At 46.0% G+C, this 13,849-nt stretch overlaps 1 protein-coding gene across 4 annotated transcripts in view; it reads right to left on the minus strand.

Annotated features, from left to right (window-relative positions):
• The window catches only part of LOC134430630 (beta-galactosidase-1-like protein 2), a 32,780-nt gene that overhangs the window by 1,658 nt on the left and 17,273 nt on the right, over positions 1-13,849 (minus strand). For 2 of the 4 annotated variants that reach the window (XM_063178435.1, XM_063178433.1), the window contains 10 exons: positions 12,308-12,372; positions 9,694-9,778; positions 8,991-9,128; positions 8,328-8,408; positions 7,797-7,903; positions 6,915-7,061; positions 6,347-6,418; positions 4,452-4,530; positions 2,373-2,460; positions 472-586 (listed from right to left, as the gene is read on the minus strand). In XM_063178435.1, the coding sequence (XP_063034505.1) occupies positions 472-586; positions 2,373-2,460; positions 4,452-4,530; positions 6,347-6,418; positions 6,915-7,061; positions 7,797-7,903; positions 8,328-8,408; positions 8,991-9,128; positions 9,694-9,778; positions 12,308-12,372 (977 nt within the window). Of the gene's footprint in view, positions 1-471; positions 587-2,372; positions 2,461-4,451; positions 4,534-6,346; positions 6,419-6,914; positions 7,062-7,796; positions 7,904-8,327; positions 8,409-8,990; positions 9,129-9,693; positions 9,779-12,307; positions 12,373-13,849 lie in introns of all 4 variants that reach the window. The other 2 variants (XM_063178434.1, XM_063178432.1) reach the window with 1 other exon arrangement.

The following is a 13,849-nucleotide window of genomic DNA, read 5'->3' on the forward strand; positions in this document are numbered from 1 at the left end:
AAAGTGAGCAGGACAGTAAGGCTGGGCACAAGGTTGGCTCTAAGGGAGGGAAATCAGAGCAGGAAGTTTGATAATATTTAAAACCTCATCTGAAGTTCTATGCAGTCTCCCACAGAAGCATGACAGGAATGCTAACTCCCATGCCATGGCCACAAAGAAGTGACTCTTTCCATGTCACACTGAGGAGACAGGAATAAAACAAGGCCCTCCTTTATTTTCTGTGCACATTACTCCTCTGCAACTAGAAAACACCATTTGCATGCCAGTAAGAAAAGACTGAAGTGGTCACTGGCAGCTCTGCAGGGTCAGTTTTCTCACAGGACCTCTCCAGAATTACCTGGAGGAGACCCTCAGAACGATTCCCTAAGAGAGAGGGGGAGGCTACAGACACACAAATCAGTCAGAGCTGTTGCACAAGTCTCTCTAACCAGTTTTTTTATAAAAATTTGACAAAGAAGAACCAGGACTTGCCTGCAGCTTCAGGAAGGTGTCCTGTGGCTGCTGCTCTATCCACAGCCTCCCGCGGAAGAATGCCGGCCCCACGAAATAATCCGGGACTGAGCTCCAGCCAGACGCCTGCTGCAGGCTGCAAGAGAGGGACAGCTCACAGCCCACAGGGCCACCTGCCTGTCCCCAGCACCCACAGCCCTGCCAGGCCAAGCTGGGCTGCAGAGGAGATACCTGGGGCTGTCACCACCTCTGATGGCACCACTTCAATGGTTTTTACAAGAGCGTGTGGTGATGGGACAAAGGGGAAAGGGTTCAGGCTGGCAGAGAGCAAGTTGGGATTGGATATTGGGAAAAAATTCTTCCCTGTGAGGGTGTGAGGCCCTGGCAAAGGTTTCTCAGAGAAGCTGTGGCTGCCCCATCCCTGGAAGTGCACAAGGCCAGGTTGGAGCACCCTGGGATGGTGGAAGGGGTCTCTGCTCATGCTGAGAGGATCTTAAAGGTCCCTTCCACCCAAACCATTCTGGGATAAAAGCTCTGCTTCACATGGACTGCTGAGGATCTTCCAGATCTGCCAGGGTGCTTGAAATGCCTGTGGCTTGTTAAAGGAGACTGCAGAACTGACAGGATTCAAACCAGACACTCCTGCCACAGCTCCTGGCGAGGAACACAAACACATCCCTGCAGTGTGCAGTAACCACGGGAATCTGACAGGATTTCTTACCTGTGGCAACAGTTTGGGAGCAGGGCAAAAGCAGAAGAGGAAATAAGGAGAGCAGAATCCCACAGAAGCCTTGAGCTGCTGTAAGAACATGTTCCCTGCAGCCCTTACAAACTGCATCTCTTGGACTGGGGGAAGTTATTGATCCAGTGCAGCCTGGCTGCTGCTGAATTATTCAACTAAAAGCCTGTGACAGCTCCTTTCACAACACTGCTCTCCCTCCTCCCCCGAGGGGACTGGGAGCTGATTGTGTTTCAGTGCTGCTGGTCAGCAGCCAGGAGCTCAGGCTAGTGGTGACTAATCTTGCTTTTGTTTGGCCATGGCAGCTCACTTGCTTTAATGCTCCTCACTGGAAATATTCCTCTACCACCCTGCAGTCCAAAAGGCTCTGAGCTACCCCATCAATAAGAATCCTTCAGGTGGCCCCTCAGCACCTGGTAAAACTGCCCTGAGGCATTTCAGAATGAATCTTTTCCCTTTTAAAAGCCTTTTTGGTTTAACGTGGCTTCTCTCTCTCCCTCCTACACAAAATGGGGCAGCTGTGATATCTTGGGGGATATAAGCACATAAGTTGCTTGCTGGTATTAAAAACATCACTGAAAAGAGTCTCTGGATGGTGGCCAGAGTCCATAGGGCATCTGCTGCCTGAAACATTTGCTGAGGTTTTCTCTGTGTGCTGACAGAGGCTCTTCAACATCCCCCTGCTAAATTTCCTCCCTTGAATTAAAGCAAAACAACATAAAAGAGAGGAAGCCATCTGGATTGTTAATGCACTATCAGTAGCTTTCTAGAATTAATCCATCCCTTGCCAGGCTGAATTACTAAATATATCAGCCAGATTGGTAATTTCCAGAAAGACCCAAAATTTCCACCATGTGGGTGTGAGGGGATCCTTCCCTTTGGATAAGCCTGGATTTACCTACCTGATCTCACCCTGCTGCAAGGAAATCTTTAAACCCTGCACAGTGGGATTAGATCTCTCCCTAAATGATGGTTTGGATCAGTTCCTGCACTATTTCAGGCAAAAGTATCAACAAAAGTATCAGAGCAAAAATCCACCTCCCCACTGTTACCTCATTTAGCTGCTCCCCATTAGACACTGCACTGCTGGAAAGCAGGTGGTTTGAAATGAAGGAAAAAAGGTTAAAATCCCACAAAAAAAAAAGGATTTTGTGGAAAAAATAAAGGTTAAAATCTCACAAACCTTTTCATGAAGGCAGGTTTCATCTCCAAACTGTAAATCTTGAAGTTCCTCAAGGGGGTTTTATTCAAGAAGATGTCACCAATTAAGCCTGTGAGAGCAATGGGGGTAATGAGGAGTTGAGGAACAGCTAAAGCTGATGCATTTTGCTATTTGAATCTGAGGAACAGCAGGAGATGGAAAGCAGCCACGTTCTGCAATGGAATTAGAGTCCATATGGTCCCATTGCTCATGCAGGCTGAGTGGGGAGCATCTCTAAACTCTGCCCTCTCCATTCCCTCCTTTCCTCAGCTCAGCAGGGCCTCCAACCCTCCCAGCAGAACCCCCTGGGATGTGCTGGGGCTTGTGGGGATGCTGGGGTTGGAGCTGACCATGCACAGAATTTTTTTTAAAGCAGTCAGTCACTTTTTAAAGCAGTCAGTCACTTCTCTAACAGGCACAGCAAAACACAACTGAGCCAGCACCAACGCCCAGGGCTGCTCCAGGGCTTTTCAGCCCAGGATTTTAAGGCACCTGAAGAAGTCATTCACCTTTAGCAGCTTTTTGTTGAAGGCAAAGCCTGCTCCTACCACAGCTCTGAGGCTGCCTGGGCAGCACTGTGGTTTATGCAACGTTTCTGCATTAAATAAAATCAATACAGTCACGTGCCTAACTCCATTAATCCATTTTATAGAGCTTTTGCACATAGTTCCCCACTAAAATAGAATCAACCCCTTCCAGCCCCGCCACTGTGTGTGATAGGCTTGAGCATTTCAGTCAATTCTGCTCCAGGGGATGCAGTTCCCTCCTCCTGACATTGTGTGAGCTTTTAAATGGTGTGATTCTCAAACATCAACCTCTCCAGGGAAAACACAGATTAAAAAAGGTATTTTCCTTCCCTCCCTGTGAAGTAATATGCTCAGAGAGCAAGAGAAAGGGAGCTGAGCATCACCTAGGAAACCCAGAGCAGAGCAAGAGTCATTGACAGGCCTGGGTTTAGCTGTACCCTGATAAAATAAACCTTGGTGCACTGAGCAGCCACTGCTGCTCCTCTGAGCACTGCAGACAGGGGGGAGGATGATTTTTAACTCATTCCCACTGTGTTGTAGCCCAGCTCCCTCACAAACATGGTGTTAACAAACACCTGCAGAACAGAGCACAGGAGAGCAGAGCTCATCACTGATGTCAGAACCACATCCCTCAGATGGGTTTGGGCAAGAAATCGTCTCTGAACCTAGAACTCAAATGTCCATAACTGTGCCACTGTCAGCAAAGGTGGGAATAAAATAATCAAAATATTCTCAGGACATTCAACATTCTGATAATTCTGTTTAAATATAAGTTCTGCTTTAATTCTGTTTAAATATAAATATTTAGCAAAGTGGAACTAGAAATTAGCAACCAGAAAGTTGCTCTGATGAACAGAGCTCATCAATGATGTCAGAATCACATCCCTCACCTGGGTTTGGGCAGGAAATTGTCCCTGCTTTGAGGCAGGAATAAAATAATCAAAATATTCTCAGGGCATTCAACATTCTGAATTTTAAAGGTAAGTTTTAGCAATATGGAACTGGAAATTAGCAGTTGCTCATCAATGATGTCAGAATCACATCCCTCAGCTGGGTTTGGGCAGGAAATTGTCTCTGAAACTAGAACTCAAATGTCCATAGCTGTGTCACTGCCCACAAAGGTGAGAACAAAATAATCAAAATATTCTCAGAACATTCAACATTCTGATGTTTAAAGATAAGTTTTAGCAAAATGGAACTGGAAATTAGCAACTGGAAGTTGCTCTGATGAACAGAGCTCATCAATGATGTCAGAATCACATCCCTCACCTGGGTTTGGGCAGGAAATTGTCTCTGCTTCAACCTAGAACTCAGGTGTCCACAACTGTGCCATTGTCAGTGCAGGTGGGAATAAAATATTCAAAATATTCTCAGAACATTCAACATTCTGATGTTTAAAAATGTTACAGGTTTTAGTAAAGTGGAACTAGAAATTAGCAACTGAAGTTGCTCTGATGAGCAGAGCTCATCACTGATGTCACAATCCCATCCCTCAGCTGGCTTTGGGCAGGAATTGTCTCTGATCCAGACCCACCTTTCCTCTGCTCGTTCAGTGCTGGCCCATAATTGACACGGCCCCGGTTCTCCACCAGCAGCCTCAGCTGCCTGAAGCCCTGCTGGACAGACAAAAGGACAAACATCAGCTGCACCAGCCCTGCCCTCAGCAGAGGTGCTGAGGGGGAAAATGGCACCACTGCCTTTGGCAGCTGCCATTTGTAAATTGACTTTCAAGTTCTCTATTATTGCTGCTGCTTTATAATGAAGCAATGGGACTATCTTGGTTAAGAATTCATTGTTTAGATAAACATCAGTCTCAGAGGCTGTGAGATTTTAAAGGAGTAAGCAGCTGGCTATAAAGCAGTCACAAGTTCTTTGTTACAAGACAATACATAATTTACTAATCTAATGCACAGATGCTACAAGGTTTATTTTGCTTTACTAACAACACCTTTACTTACTTATCACCTTTCCTTACTTCTACTGCACTGTGGATAATTTTACTTAATAGGCTGTTTTCTCACATCCACACACATGCTCTGTTATAACTTCTAAACTCTCAGCTTACCACACCCCTACACTATAAACCCCTCACCATCTTATCAATACTTTCCTACATTATAAACTTAGACATCTTATCAATAGTTTCCTACACTATAAACCCTTCACCATCTTATCAGTTTCCTATATTATGAACCTTCCACTATCTTATCAGTTTCCTACATTATAAAGCCTTCACCATCTTACCCAATAGTTTCCTACATTATAAACCATTCACATCAATACAGTTTCCTACATTATAAAGCCTTCACCATCTTATCAATAGTTTCCTACATTTTAAATCCTTCAGAATTTTATCAATAGTTTCCTACATTTTAAACCCTTCACCATTTTATCAATAGTTTCCTATTTTATAAAGCCTTCACCATCTTATCAAGTTTCCTACATTATAAACCTTCACTATTTTATCAATAGTTTCCTACACTACAAACCCTTCACCATCTTATCAGTTTCCTATATTATGAACCCTTCACCATCTTATCAATAGCTTCCTACATTTTAAACCCTTCACCATTTTATCAAGTTTCCTACATTATAAACCCTTCACCATCTTACCCAATTCAGCTTCTCACTTAAGGAATATTCTTACTTACAACTACAGAAACAAAAGTTTATGGTTTTTCTACTTAATGTCTGTGGAATTTGTTTTTACATCAATCCAAGGCTGCAGATCAAACCCTGCTGTAACTGTAGAAGTTTTTGTCTTTCCCTTTCCTACAGTTCTCTACTGCAAACAGGGAGGAACTCACAGCCTTTGCACAGATTTCTGAGTTGTTTTGTTTGGTATTTTTTATCTTGAATTTTTAATTCCCATTTTAATAGCACCCACAGAGGCAGAAATGGAGTTTGACACAGGACAGGCTCGTGCCATAAACTCTCCCACATGCCCTAAGAACAACAATGCACCCTCAGCTGCTCCCACAGCCACACAGCTCTGGTGAAATGTGCTCAATCAATACAGAGTCCTTAGTGCCAGCTTCTGCCAGGGTAAAACTGCTCTCAGAGCTGAAGAGAGACATTCCTCCTCATTTAATCTGAGACCCAAGAGCCTCCAAAACCTGCTTTGTGCTAAGGAAGAAGCAGCCTGCAGAGATTTAATCTGCAATAACAGGGTACAGGTACTCAGTGTTGTGGCTGTGTAAGAAGGCTGGCAAATTTTCTGCAGCAAGGGCTGCAATAACTTCAATTTTCTCCATGGAAAAGCATTCAGACCCCACTTTTCAATCACCAATGGTAACCTGGCAGTGAAATCCCATTATTTGTGTCTGATTAGGGTACCAAGCTAGTCAGGGGTAGAGGAGGTGCCTTTCTGAGCTTTCTCCCTCTTCAGTGATCTTGTTATCCACACCCTGAGCCATCCCCTGGAGTTACCTGTCCCTCAGGAATGGAGAGCTCCACTGAGTTGTAGTCCAGCTCCCCCACATACACAGTGTTAACAAACACCTGCAGAACAGAGCACAGGAGAGCAGAGCTCATCAGTGGTGTCACAATCACATCCCTCAGCTGGGTTTGGGCAGGGAATTGTCATAATTATGTCATAATCACATCCCTCAGCTGGGTTTGGGCAGGGAATTGTCATAATGATGTCATAACCACATCTCTTAGTTGGATTTGGGCAGGGAATTGCATTAATTATGTCATAACCACATCCCTCAGCTGGGCTTGGGCAGGGAATTGTCATAATTATGTCATAACCACATGTCTTAGTTGGAATTGTCTCTGCTTGAACCTAGAACTCAGGGGTCCACACCTGTGTCACTGTCAGCACAGGTGGGAATAAAAGAATCAAAATATTCTGAGAACATTCAACATTCTGATGTTTAAATAGAAGTTTTAGCAAAGTGGAACTGGAAATTTAGTTAGAAGCTATAAGGGTTTTTTGCTTAGCTGAGCAGTGGAAATTTGAAGTTTTCCCTCATGAGTGAGCCCTGTGCCCTACCTGAGCCCGGTCCCGGACGTGGTCCCTGCTGTGCAGGTGTCCCCCCCCAAAAATGACAGTCTCATAGAGCACATATCCATAGGGCTGCCCAATGCTGTCATTCAGGGGCAGATTCTCCATGTTCACAGGGAACTCTGACTTGATGGGCTGCAGAGGAGAAGCAAATTCAACATCAGGAGTGGAAATTCTTGTAGGGGCAGCTCATTTAAAGCTTCGCTCTGCCACCGGTGAGAGCCTCTCAACCCAAAATCCCTCCTGATCAAAGTACCAGAAAAAGGAGCCAAAGATTTGCAAAAGTGCAATTCCAAGAGAACAGAAGGAGCAGTGAAAAAAAGGGAGGTAAAATTCAACATCAGGAGTGGAAATTCTTGTAGGGGCAGCTCATTTACAGCTTCACTCTGCCACCGGTGAGAGCCTCTCAACCCAAAATCCCTCCTGACCAAAGTACCAGAAAAAGGAGCCAAAGATTTGCAAAAGTGCAATTCCAAGAGAACAGAAGGAAAAAAGGGAGGTAAAGGAAGTGAAAAAAGGGAGGTAGTGAAAAAAGGGAGATAAAATTCAACATCAGGAGTGGAAATTCTTGTAGAGGCAGCTCATTTAGAGCTTCACTCTGCCACAGGTAGGAGAGAGCCTCAAAACTCTGGTCCAACCCAAAATCCCTCCTGACCAAAGTATCATAAAAAGGAGCCAAAGATTTGCAAAAGTGCAATTCCAAGAGAACAGAAGGAGCAGTGAAAAAGCTGAGATAAATGATTTGCTGCTTTTGCATATCCTTGGTAAAAAATCCCCCCAACCTCATCCTTTTGGGATAAGGCAGAGCACAAACTGCTCTAAAAGTTGATGCTTTTTAGGTCTGGGATGCAGTGAAAGAGGTGTCAGTACCTGCAGAACTGCTGGCAGCACATCCCACAGAGAGATGTACTGGTGCAAGAGGATGGCACCATAGGAGGCTTTGCTCTCAATCATGGGAGGCAGAGGAAGGGGCTGGCCTGGGGTACAAAAGGAAAGATGGAACAAAGATTTCAGACAACACAAATTCAACATCCCTCCCTTGAATTCAAGATATCTCCTTCCCAGACCTTCTTTGTCCTCCCATCCTTAATTCCCAACCAAGCAGAGCCCCAGCAGGGACAGTTTCAATAATTCCCAATCCATCCCCAGTTTCAATAATTCCCAACCATCCCCAGTTTCAGTAATTCCCAACCATCCCCAGTTTCAATAATTCCCAACCATCCCCAGTTTCAGTAATTCCCAATCCATCCCCAGTTTCAGTAATTCCCAATCCATCCCCAGTTTCAGTAATTCCCAATCCATCCCCAGTTTCAATAATTCCCAACCATACTCAGTTTCAATAATTCCCAACCATCCCCAGTTTCAATAATTCAGTGCTGTGACTCCTGGGTTGCTGATTACCAATGACCATGCTGAAGAGTTGTCTCAGCTTGAAGAATTTGGATGTGTAGTCCCCAGCCTCTGTCAGCACAGCATCATAATCTGGAACAGCAGCACGTGTTTTAAAAATATAAAACAGCTCTGGGATGGCTTCATGAAAGAAATAAAAGCCCCAGGCACAATTTTCATGGCACTGTCTGCAGAATGGAAATCTGTACACTTTAATCTGAGTGAACATCACTAAACAGCCACAAAATTCCTTAAATTAGAGAAGAGCCATTCACACTTTCAGAGATCTCATTTGCACATATCCAGAGTTTCACACAGGATAAAGTCAACAATTAACTATTTTAACCACGGGCTGTTGGGATGAAAAGAGATTTATGGTAAAATTTGACTTGGTAAAATTAAAAAATGGTGTTTTGGATCATCATCTCTCCCTAGAAAAAGGAGATCTCAGTTAATAATCTGTGACAGCTCTGTTTAAAATTCAGAATAAGGGAATCCCCCACTTCCTGGGAGGGCTGAGAATTGGAATCACTCATGTAAACTCCAGGAATTTACTTCTGAGCTGTGTCCTACCTCATCCCTCAGGACAAAGTGGTTGTGCTGATCACTCCTGAGTGTGGCTGGTTACTGACCCAGCCCAGGGCAGGCAGAGCTGCACAGGCAAACCAAACTCACCATAACTGGTGACATCTGACTTGTACTCATCAGCTTCCAGAGCCCCGCTCATGAAACCAAAGTTGGTGCCTCCATGGAACATGTAGAGGTTGATGGATGCTCCTGTTTTGAGGATGCTTTCTACAGTATTCACCATCTCTGCAAAAAATAAAAGAGATTTTTTGCAGTGCCAGGGAGGCCACAGACACAAATCTGGGCCAGGAATTGCAATCAGACACATTCTGGTCACTCCTGTCAGTCACAGTGATTTGTGTTGGGATTTGCCCTCAGTAAGGGGCAACACACCTACAGATGCATTTAAATACTAAATTCAGTTATTATTATTATTATTATCATCATCATTATTAACAACTAAATTATTTGAATGTATTAAATATTAAATATTTAATACATTCAAATAATCCTCCAGGTGAAAAAGGGGTAAAGCTCAAGGCCTCCAGCAGGAATTTTGCTTTTAAGAAGAAGAGTTGCAAAGACTCCCCAGCCAGACTAACGACCCAATTACAAAGACAATTGCAGGAAGATGAAAGTTGTTAAACCAGTCCTGTATAGCTCTGCTTTCACTGCTCTTTCCATGCCCTGAGGGTTTGTATTTTTTAGTAGTAGCCTTCCAAATGAGCTTTGAACCTGGAGAGGGTGCTGCACTCACAAGGGGCTGAAATTCACCACAAAATGTTCTACGAGAAGAGTGTTTGGTGCTCACCATCTGCATCAAAGACATAGTGAGGGCCTCCCCAGTTATCAAACCAGCCAGTCCAGTACTCCATCACCATCTTGGGCTGGTCTTTCTGTCAAGAGAAAAACAAGAGCTCAAATGGATCCAGGACAGGCCTGCAGCCACCCCTTTGTTCTGCAGCAGCGTTGCTGAAACAAGAGGAGGAGTAGGAGGAGAAGAGGGAAGAGGAGGAAGAAAAAGGAGAAAGGGAGAAGAAAAGGAGAAGAAAAGGAGAAGAAAAGGAGAAGAAAGGGAGAAGAAAGGGAGAAGAAAGGGAGAAGAAAGGGAGAAGAAAGGGAGAAGAAAGGGAAAACAGAAGAAAAGAAGGAGAGGGAGAGGGGGAAAAGAGAAGGAGGAGAAGGAGGAGAAGGAGGAGAAGGAGGAGAAGGAGGAGAAGGAGGAGAAGGAGGAGAAGGAGGAGAAGGAGGAGAAGGAGGAGAAGGAGGAGAAGGAGGAGAAGGAGGAGTTTATTTTCTGACTCCAATATTTATGGATTTTCAAAAGTGACACTGGATTGGAGGATGAAATTGTCACCACTCCAATGACACAGGAAAACCAACAGTCCATCATTTTTCTCCTCCTCCAGAGAGGAATGTAAAAGCAATAATTATTTTAATTATTTACACAAAACTGTGTGAGAAGCTCCATTACAAGCATGCAAACATCAGAAGGCTCAGAAGAACTCAGAAGAACAGGGAGACAGCATGGTGCCATGGTTTTACAGGAGGGTTTTCTTCTCAACTGGCACAGCCCAAAAGGCACCTGAGGAGCTCTGAACAAGGAGCTGTGGGCCAGCAATGCCCAGGACAGGCAAGCAGAGCTTTGTGCACACAATCAGGTGCTGTCAAACATTGCTGGATGCTGCTGTTTGGCAGAGCTGCAGCAAAGGGACAAACCAACTGTCAGTGTTTAGTTCTTGCTAAAAACACCCATTTATAAATGTCTGCTTATCTGCCATGCCACTGGCAGCTGAGAGCTTGCAGGTGCAGGGCAGCCAGAGCCTGCCAAGGTACAGCAGCAGACCTGAGCTGCTTTAATGCCTTTTTAATGCTGCATATGGTGCTGGCAGGGAAGAATTTGCAGGAATTAGGTCTTCATTAAAGGCTCTGCACACAGAGCAATTGCTTCCCATTTGTCAGTGCCTGGCAGCTCCCTGAGGCCCTGCAGATCCCTCCTGTCCCCATGGCATGGGCAGGGCAGTGTGTGCTCAGCCTGGCTGCCCCTCCAGCCTCCTGGGCTTTAATTCCAGGCACTTTTGTGACAGGGGTTTTGTTTAATGCCACAGGAATTGGCTGAGGTAAGTGGCATTAAAGAAACTCGTGTTTCATTAGGAGAAAACAACTGCCTGTAATCATCTAAACATCCCTGGAAATACATTTAATCAATCCATCCCCGGTGAACCAGGCAAAGAAGGGATTTGATCAGCTTCTGGAACAAAAACCCATAACAAGGAGAAGATAAAACAGCTCCATAACCACTACAAACACTTCTTATCTCATAACTGGTGTGGCAAAGGAGGAGCTGCTCCTTTGGGGCCACATGTGGTGGGGAAAGTGCCACCTTCTGCTCTTTTGCAAGGTTTGGGCAATTTTGGCAGACCTAAAGGAGGTGAAAGCACTTCCAGCAGAGCCTCTTTTGCCAGCACAGGGCAAGAAAACAAATGCAAGCTGTAGGATTGAACATGCAGCGTGGCAGCAGGGCTCCCTCCAGAGCCAAGAGGTGAGCAGGGAACTGATCAGGGCTGGGGCAGATCCCAGCTGCTCACATCCTCCATCTGCAGCAAGCAGAGCACAGGGAAAGAGAACAGAGGGGGTAAACAGAGAGATAAACTGTCACTGACCCCAAAACCTGCCACTGCCTCACCACTCCCTCATCACAATCAGGGCACTGTTCACACCAAGTGTTCATTAATTAATTAATTCCCTCCCTGAGGCAAACCTCTGATAGCACAAAGGGGTTAAAATGCTCAAGTGACAGAGTAAAACCTCATAAATCCACCCTGAATGAGGCGCTGGAGGTGAACAGCCACAGCTGCAGCACACCAGCAAAGAGCACCCACAGCATCAGGGTGGAAGAGTTTGGGAAAAAGATGATGGAAATTCAAGAGAGAGATTTGATAACTGTGCACTGGGATGCTCTGGATATCACTTGAACAAGTCTAACCCCTACCAGCTAAACACAGGGCACAGCTGGATGAAAATCCTTTTTAGAAGGACAACAGGACACTTAAATCCTCCTTCCCTGATTCCAGGAAGGAACATTTTGGCAGGAGAAGGACAACAGGACAGTTAAATCCTCCTTCCCTAAATCCAGGAGGATTTGGCCTCGTGAGAAGGAAGCCCCAAACCAACACACAAATCCCAAATCCTCCTGAGAAGGAAGCCCCAAACCAACACACAAATCCCAAATCCTGAGAAGGAAGCCCCAAACCAACACACAAATCCCAAATCCTGAGAAGGAAGCCCCAAACCAACACACAAATCCCAAATCCTCCTGAGAAGGAAGCCCCAAACCAACACATAAATCCCAAACCGAGCATCAGTGCTTCACTTCCAGTGCTGGGAAACGTGGATGAGATGAGCAAAGTGTTTCTGCAGCTCACCTGCACTGTGTCCAGGTGTTTCAGCAGCCCAGGCTCCAGCTTCTGGAAGTTAACAGTGGCCAGTGCTAGTGGGAAAGGAAAAATGTATTAATTTACACTCATCCAAAATGTCTAGGGGATCATCTCAGGCCAGCAGGAGGGAACTGCAACACCTCCTGAACCCCCAAAACAACCTCCTCAGAACCTCCCCTTCACTGGTGTGCAGAATCCAAGAGAACCACAGCACAGAGTGGAATCCTCCCAGGCCATCTTTCAGCTCTAATGTGCACAGATATTAGAGAGAGAGAGCCTCAGAGCAGCTCCTGGGGTGTCACCAGCTCTAATTAGAGCCTGTAAAGCACTTGGAGATCCTCACTTAAAAGGCACCACATAAAGGCAAATTTATTACCAAGGCCTGTGTGGATGGCACGGTGCTCTCCCAGGCTTTAGCTGCAGGAATCCCTTCCCAGGCAATATCCCACAGCCTGTCATGTCTGTGGGGGTGACAGAGCAGCCACAGCACAGCAGAGCCACAGAGAGCTGCAAATGAAGGGTTCTCTGTCCTTCTGCACATCCTCAGGCTCTGCAGGAACTTCAGTCTAACAAGATGAAGTTTAATTATAAAGTCCAAGTGCCCAGTCCTGCATTTTGGCCACAATAGCCCCTGTAATGCCACAGGCTGGGGATGGTGTGGCTGGGCAGTGCCCAAGCACAAAGGCACCTGATGGACAGACAGCTGGACAGGAGCCAGCAGAGTGCCCTGGGGGCCAAGGAGGCCACTGTGCCCTGCACTGGGCACTGCTGAGGGCACACCTGGAGTGCTGTGCCCAGCTCTGGGCCCTCAGCCTGGGCAGGACCTTGGGACACTGAGCTCTGAATTTGCCAATGGCATCAGTTACAGATTGGGTCACACTTTCAGTTCCTTGTCCCTCTGCAAGCCCTGAATGGATCCAGGAGGAGCTGGACAGTGATGTTATCTGGTAGATAAAGTTGAGACTGATGGAAGAGCTGCATTCAAGTTATCTTGTATATCCATATCTATATGTTATATCTATACCTGCACATCCAGAGGGGCTGGGAACACAAACCCTGTGAGGAAGCCCTGAGGGAGCTGGGGGTGCTCAGCCTGCAGAAAAGGAGACTCAGGGGTGTCCCCATCACTCTCACAGCTCCTGAAAGGTGCCTGTGCTCAGGTGGGGCTGGGCTCTGTCTGCAGCAGCACTGACACACCCAGAGCACACAGCCTCCAGCTGCACCAAGGGAAATACAGGCTGGATAGCAGGAAAAAGTTTTTTCCAGAAAGGTGATAAAGTTCTGGAATGTTCTGCCCAGGGAGGGGGTGGAGTCCCCATCCCTGGGTGTGTTTAACAAAGCCTGGATGTGGCACTGGGTGCCAGGGTTGAGTTGAGGGTTGGGGCTGGGTTGGACTCCATAATCTTGAAGATCTCTCCCTGTCAGAACCCAGGAAATGCCTCTGGCTGCCCTGGAGGGCTCCAGCCCCTGCCCAGGGGGCTCAGAGACCTTGGCACAGAACCCAAGACCCCTGTGCCTTTGATTTAAGCC

This window comes from Melospiza melodia, chromosome 29 (assembly GCF_035770615.1).
Source record: "Melospiza melodia melodia isolate bMelMel2 chromosome 29, bMelMel2.pri, whole genome shotgun sequence".
Taxonomy (NCBI): Eukaryota; Metazoa; Chordata; class Aves; order Passeriformes; family Passerellidae; genus Melospiza; species Melospiza melodia.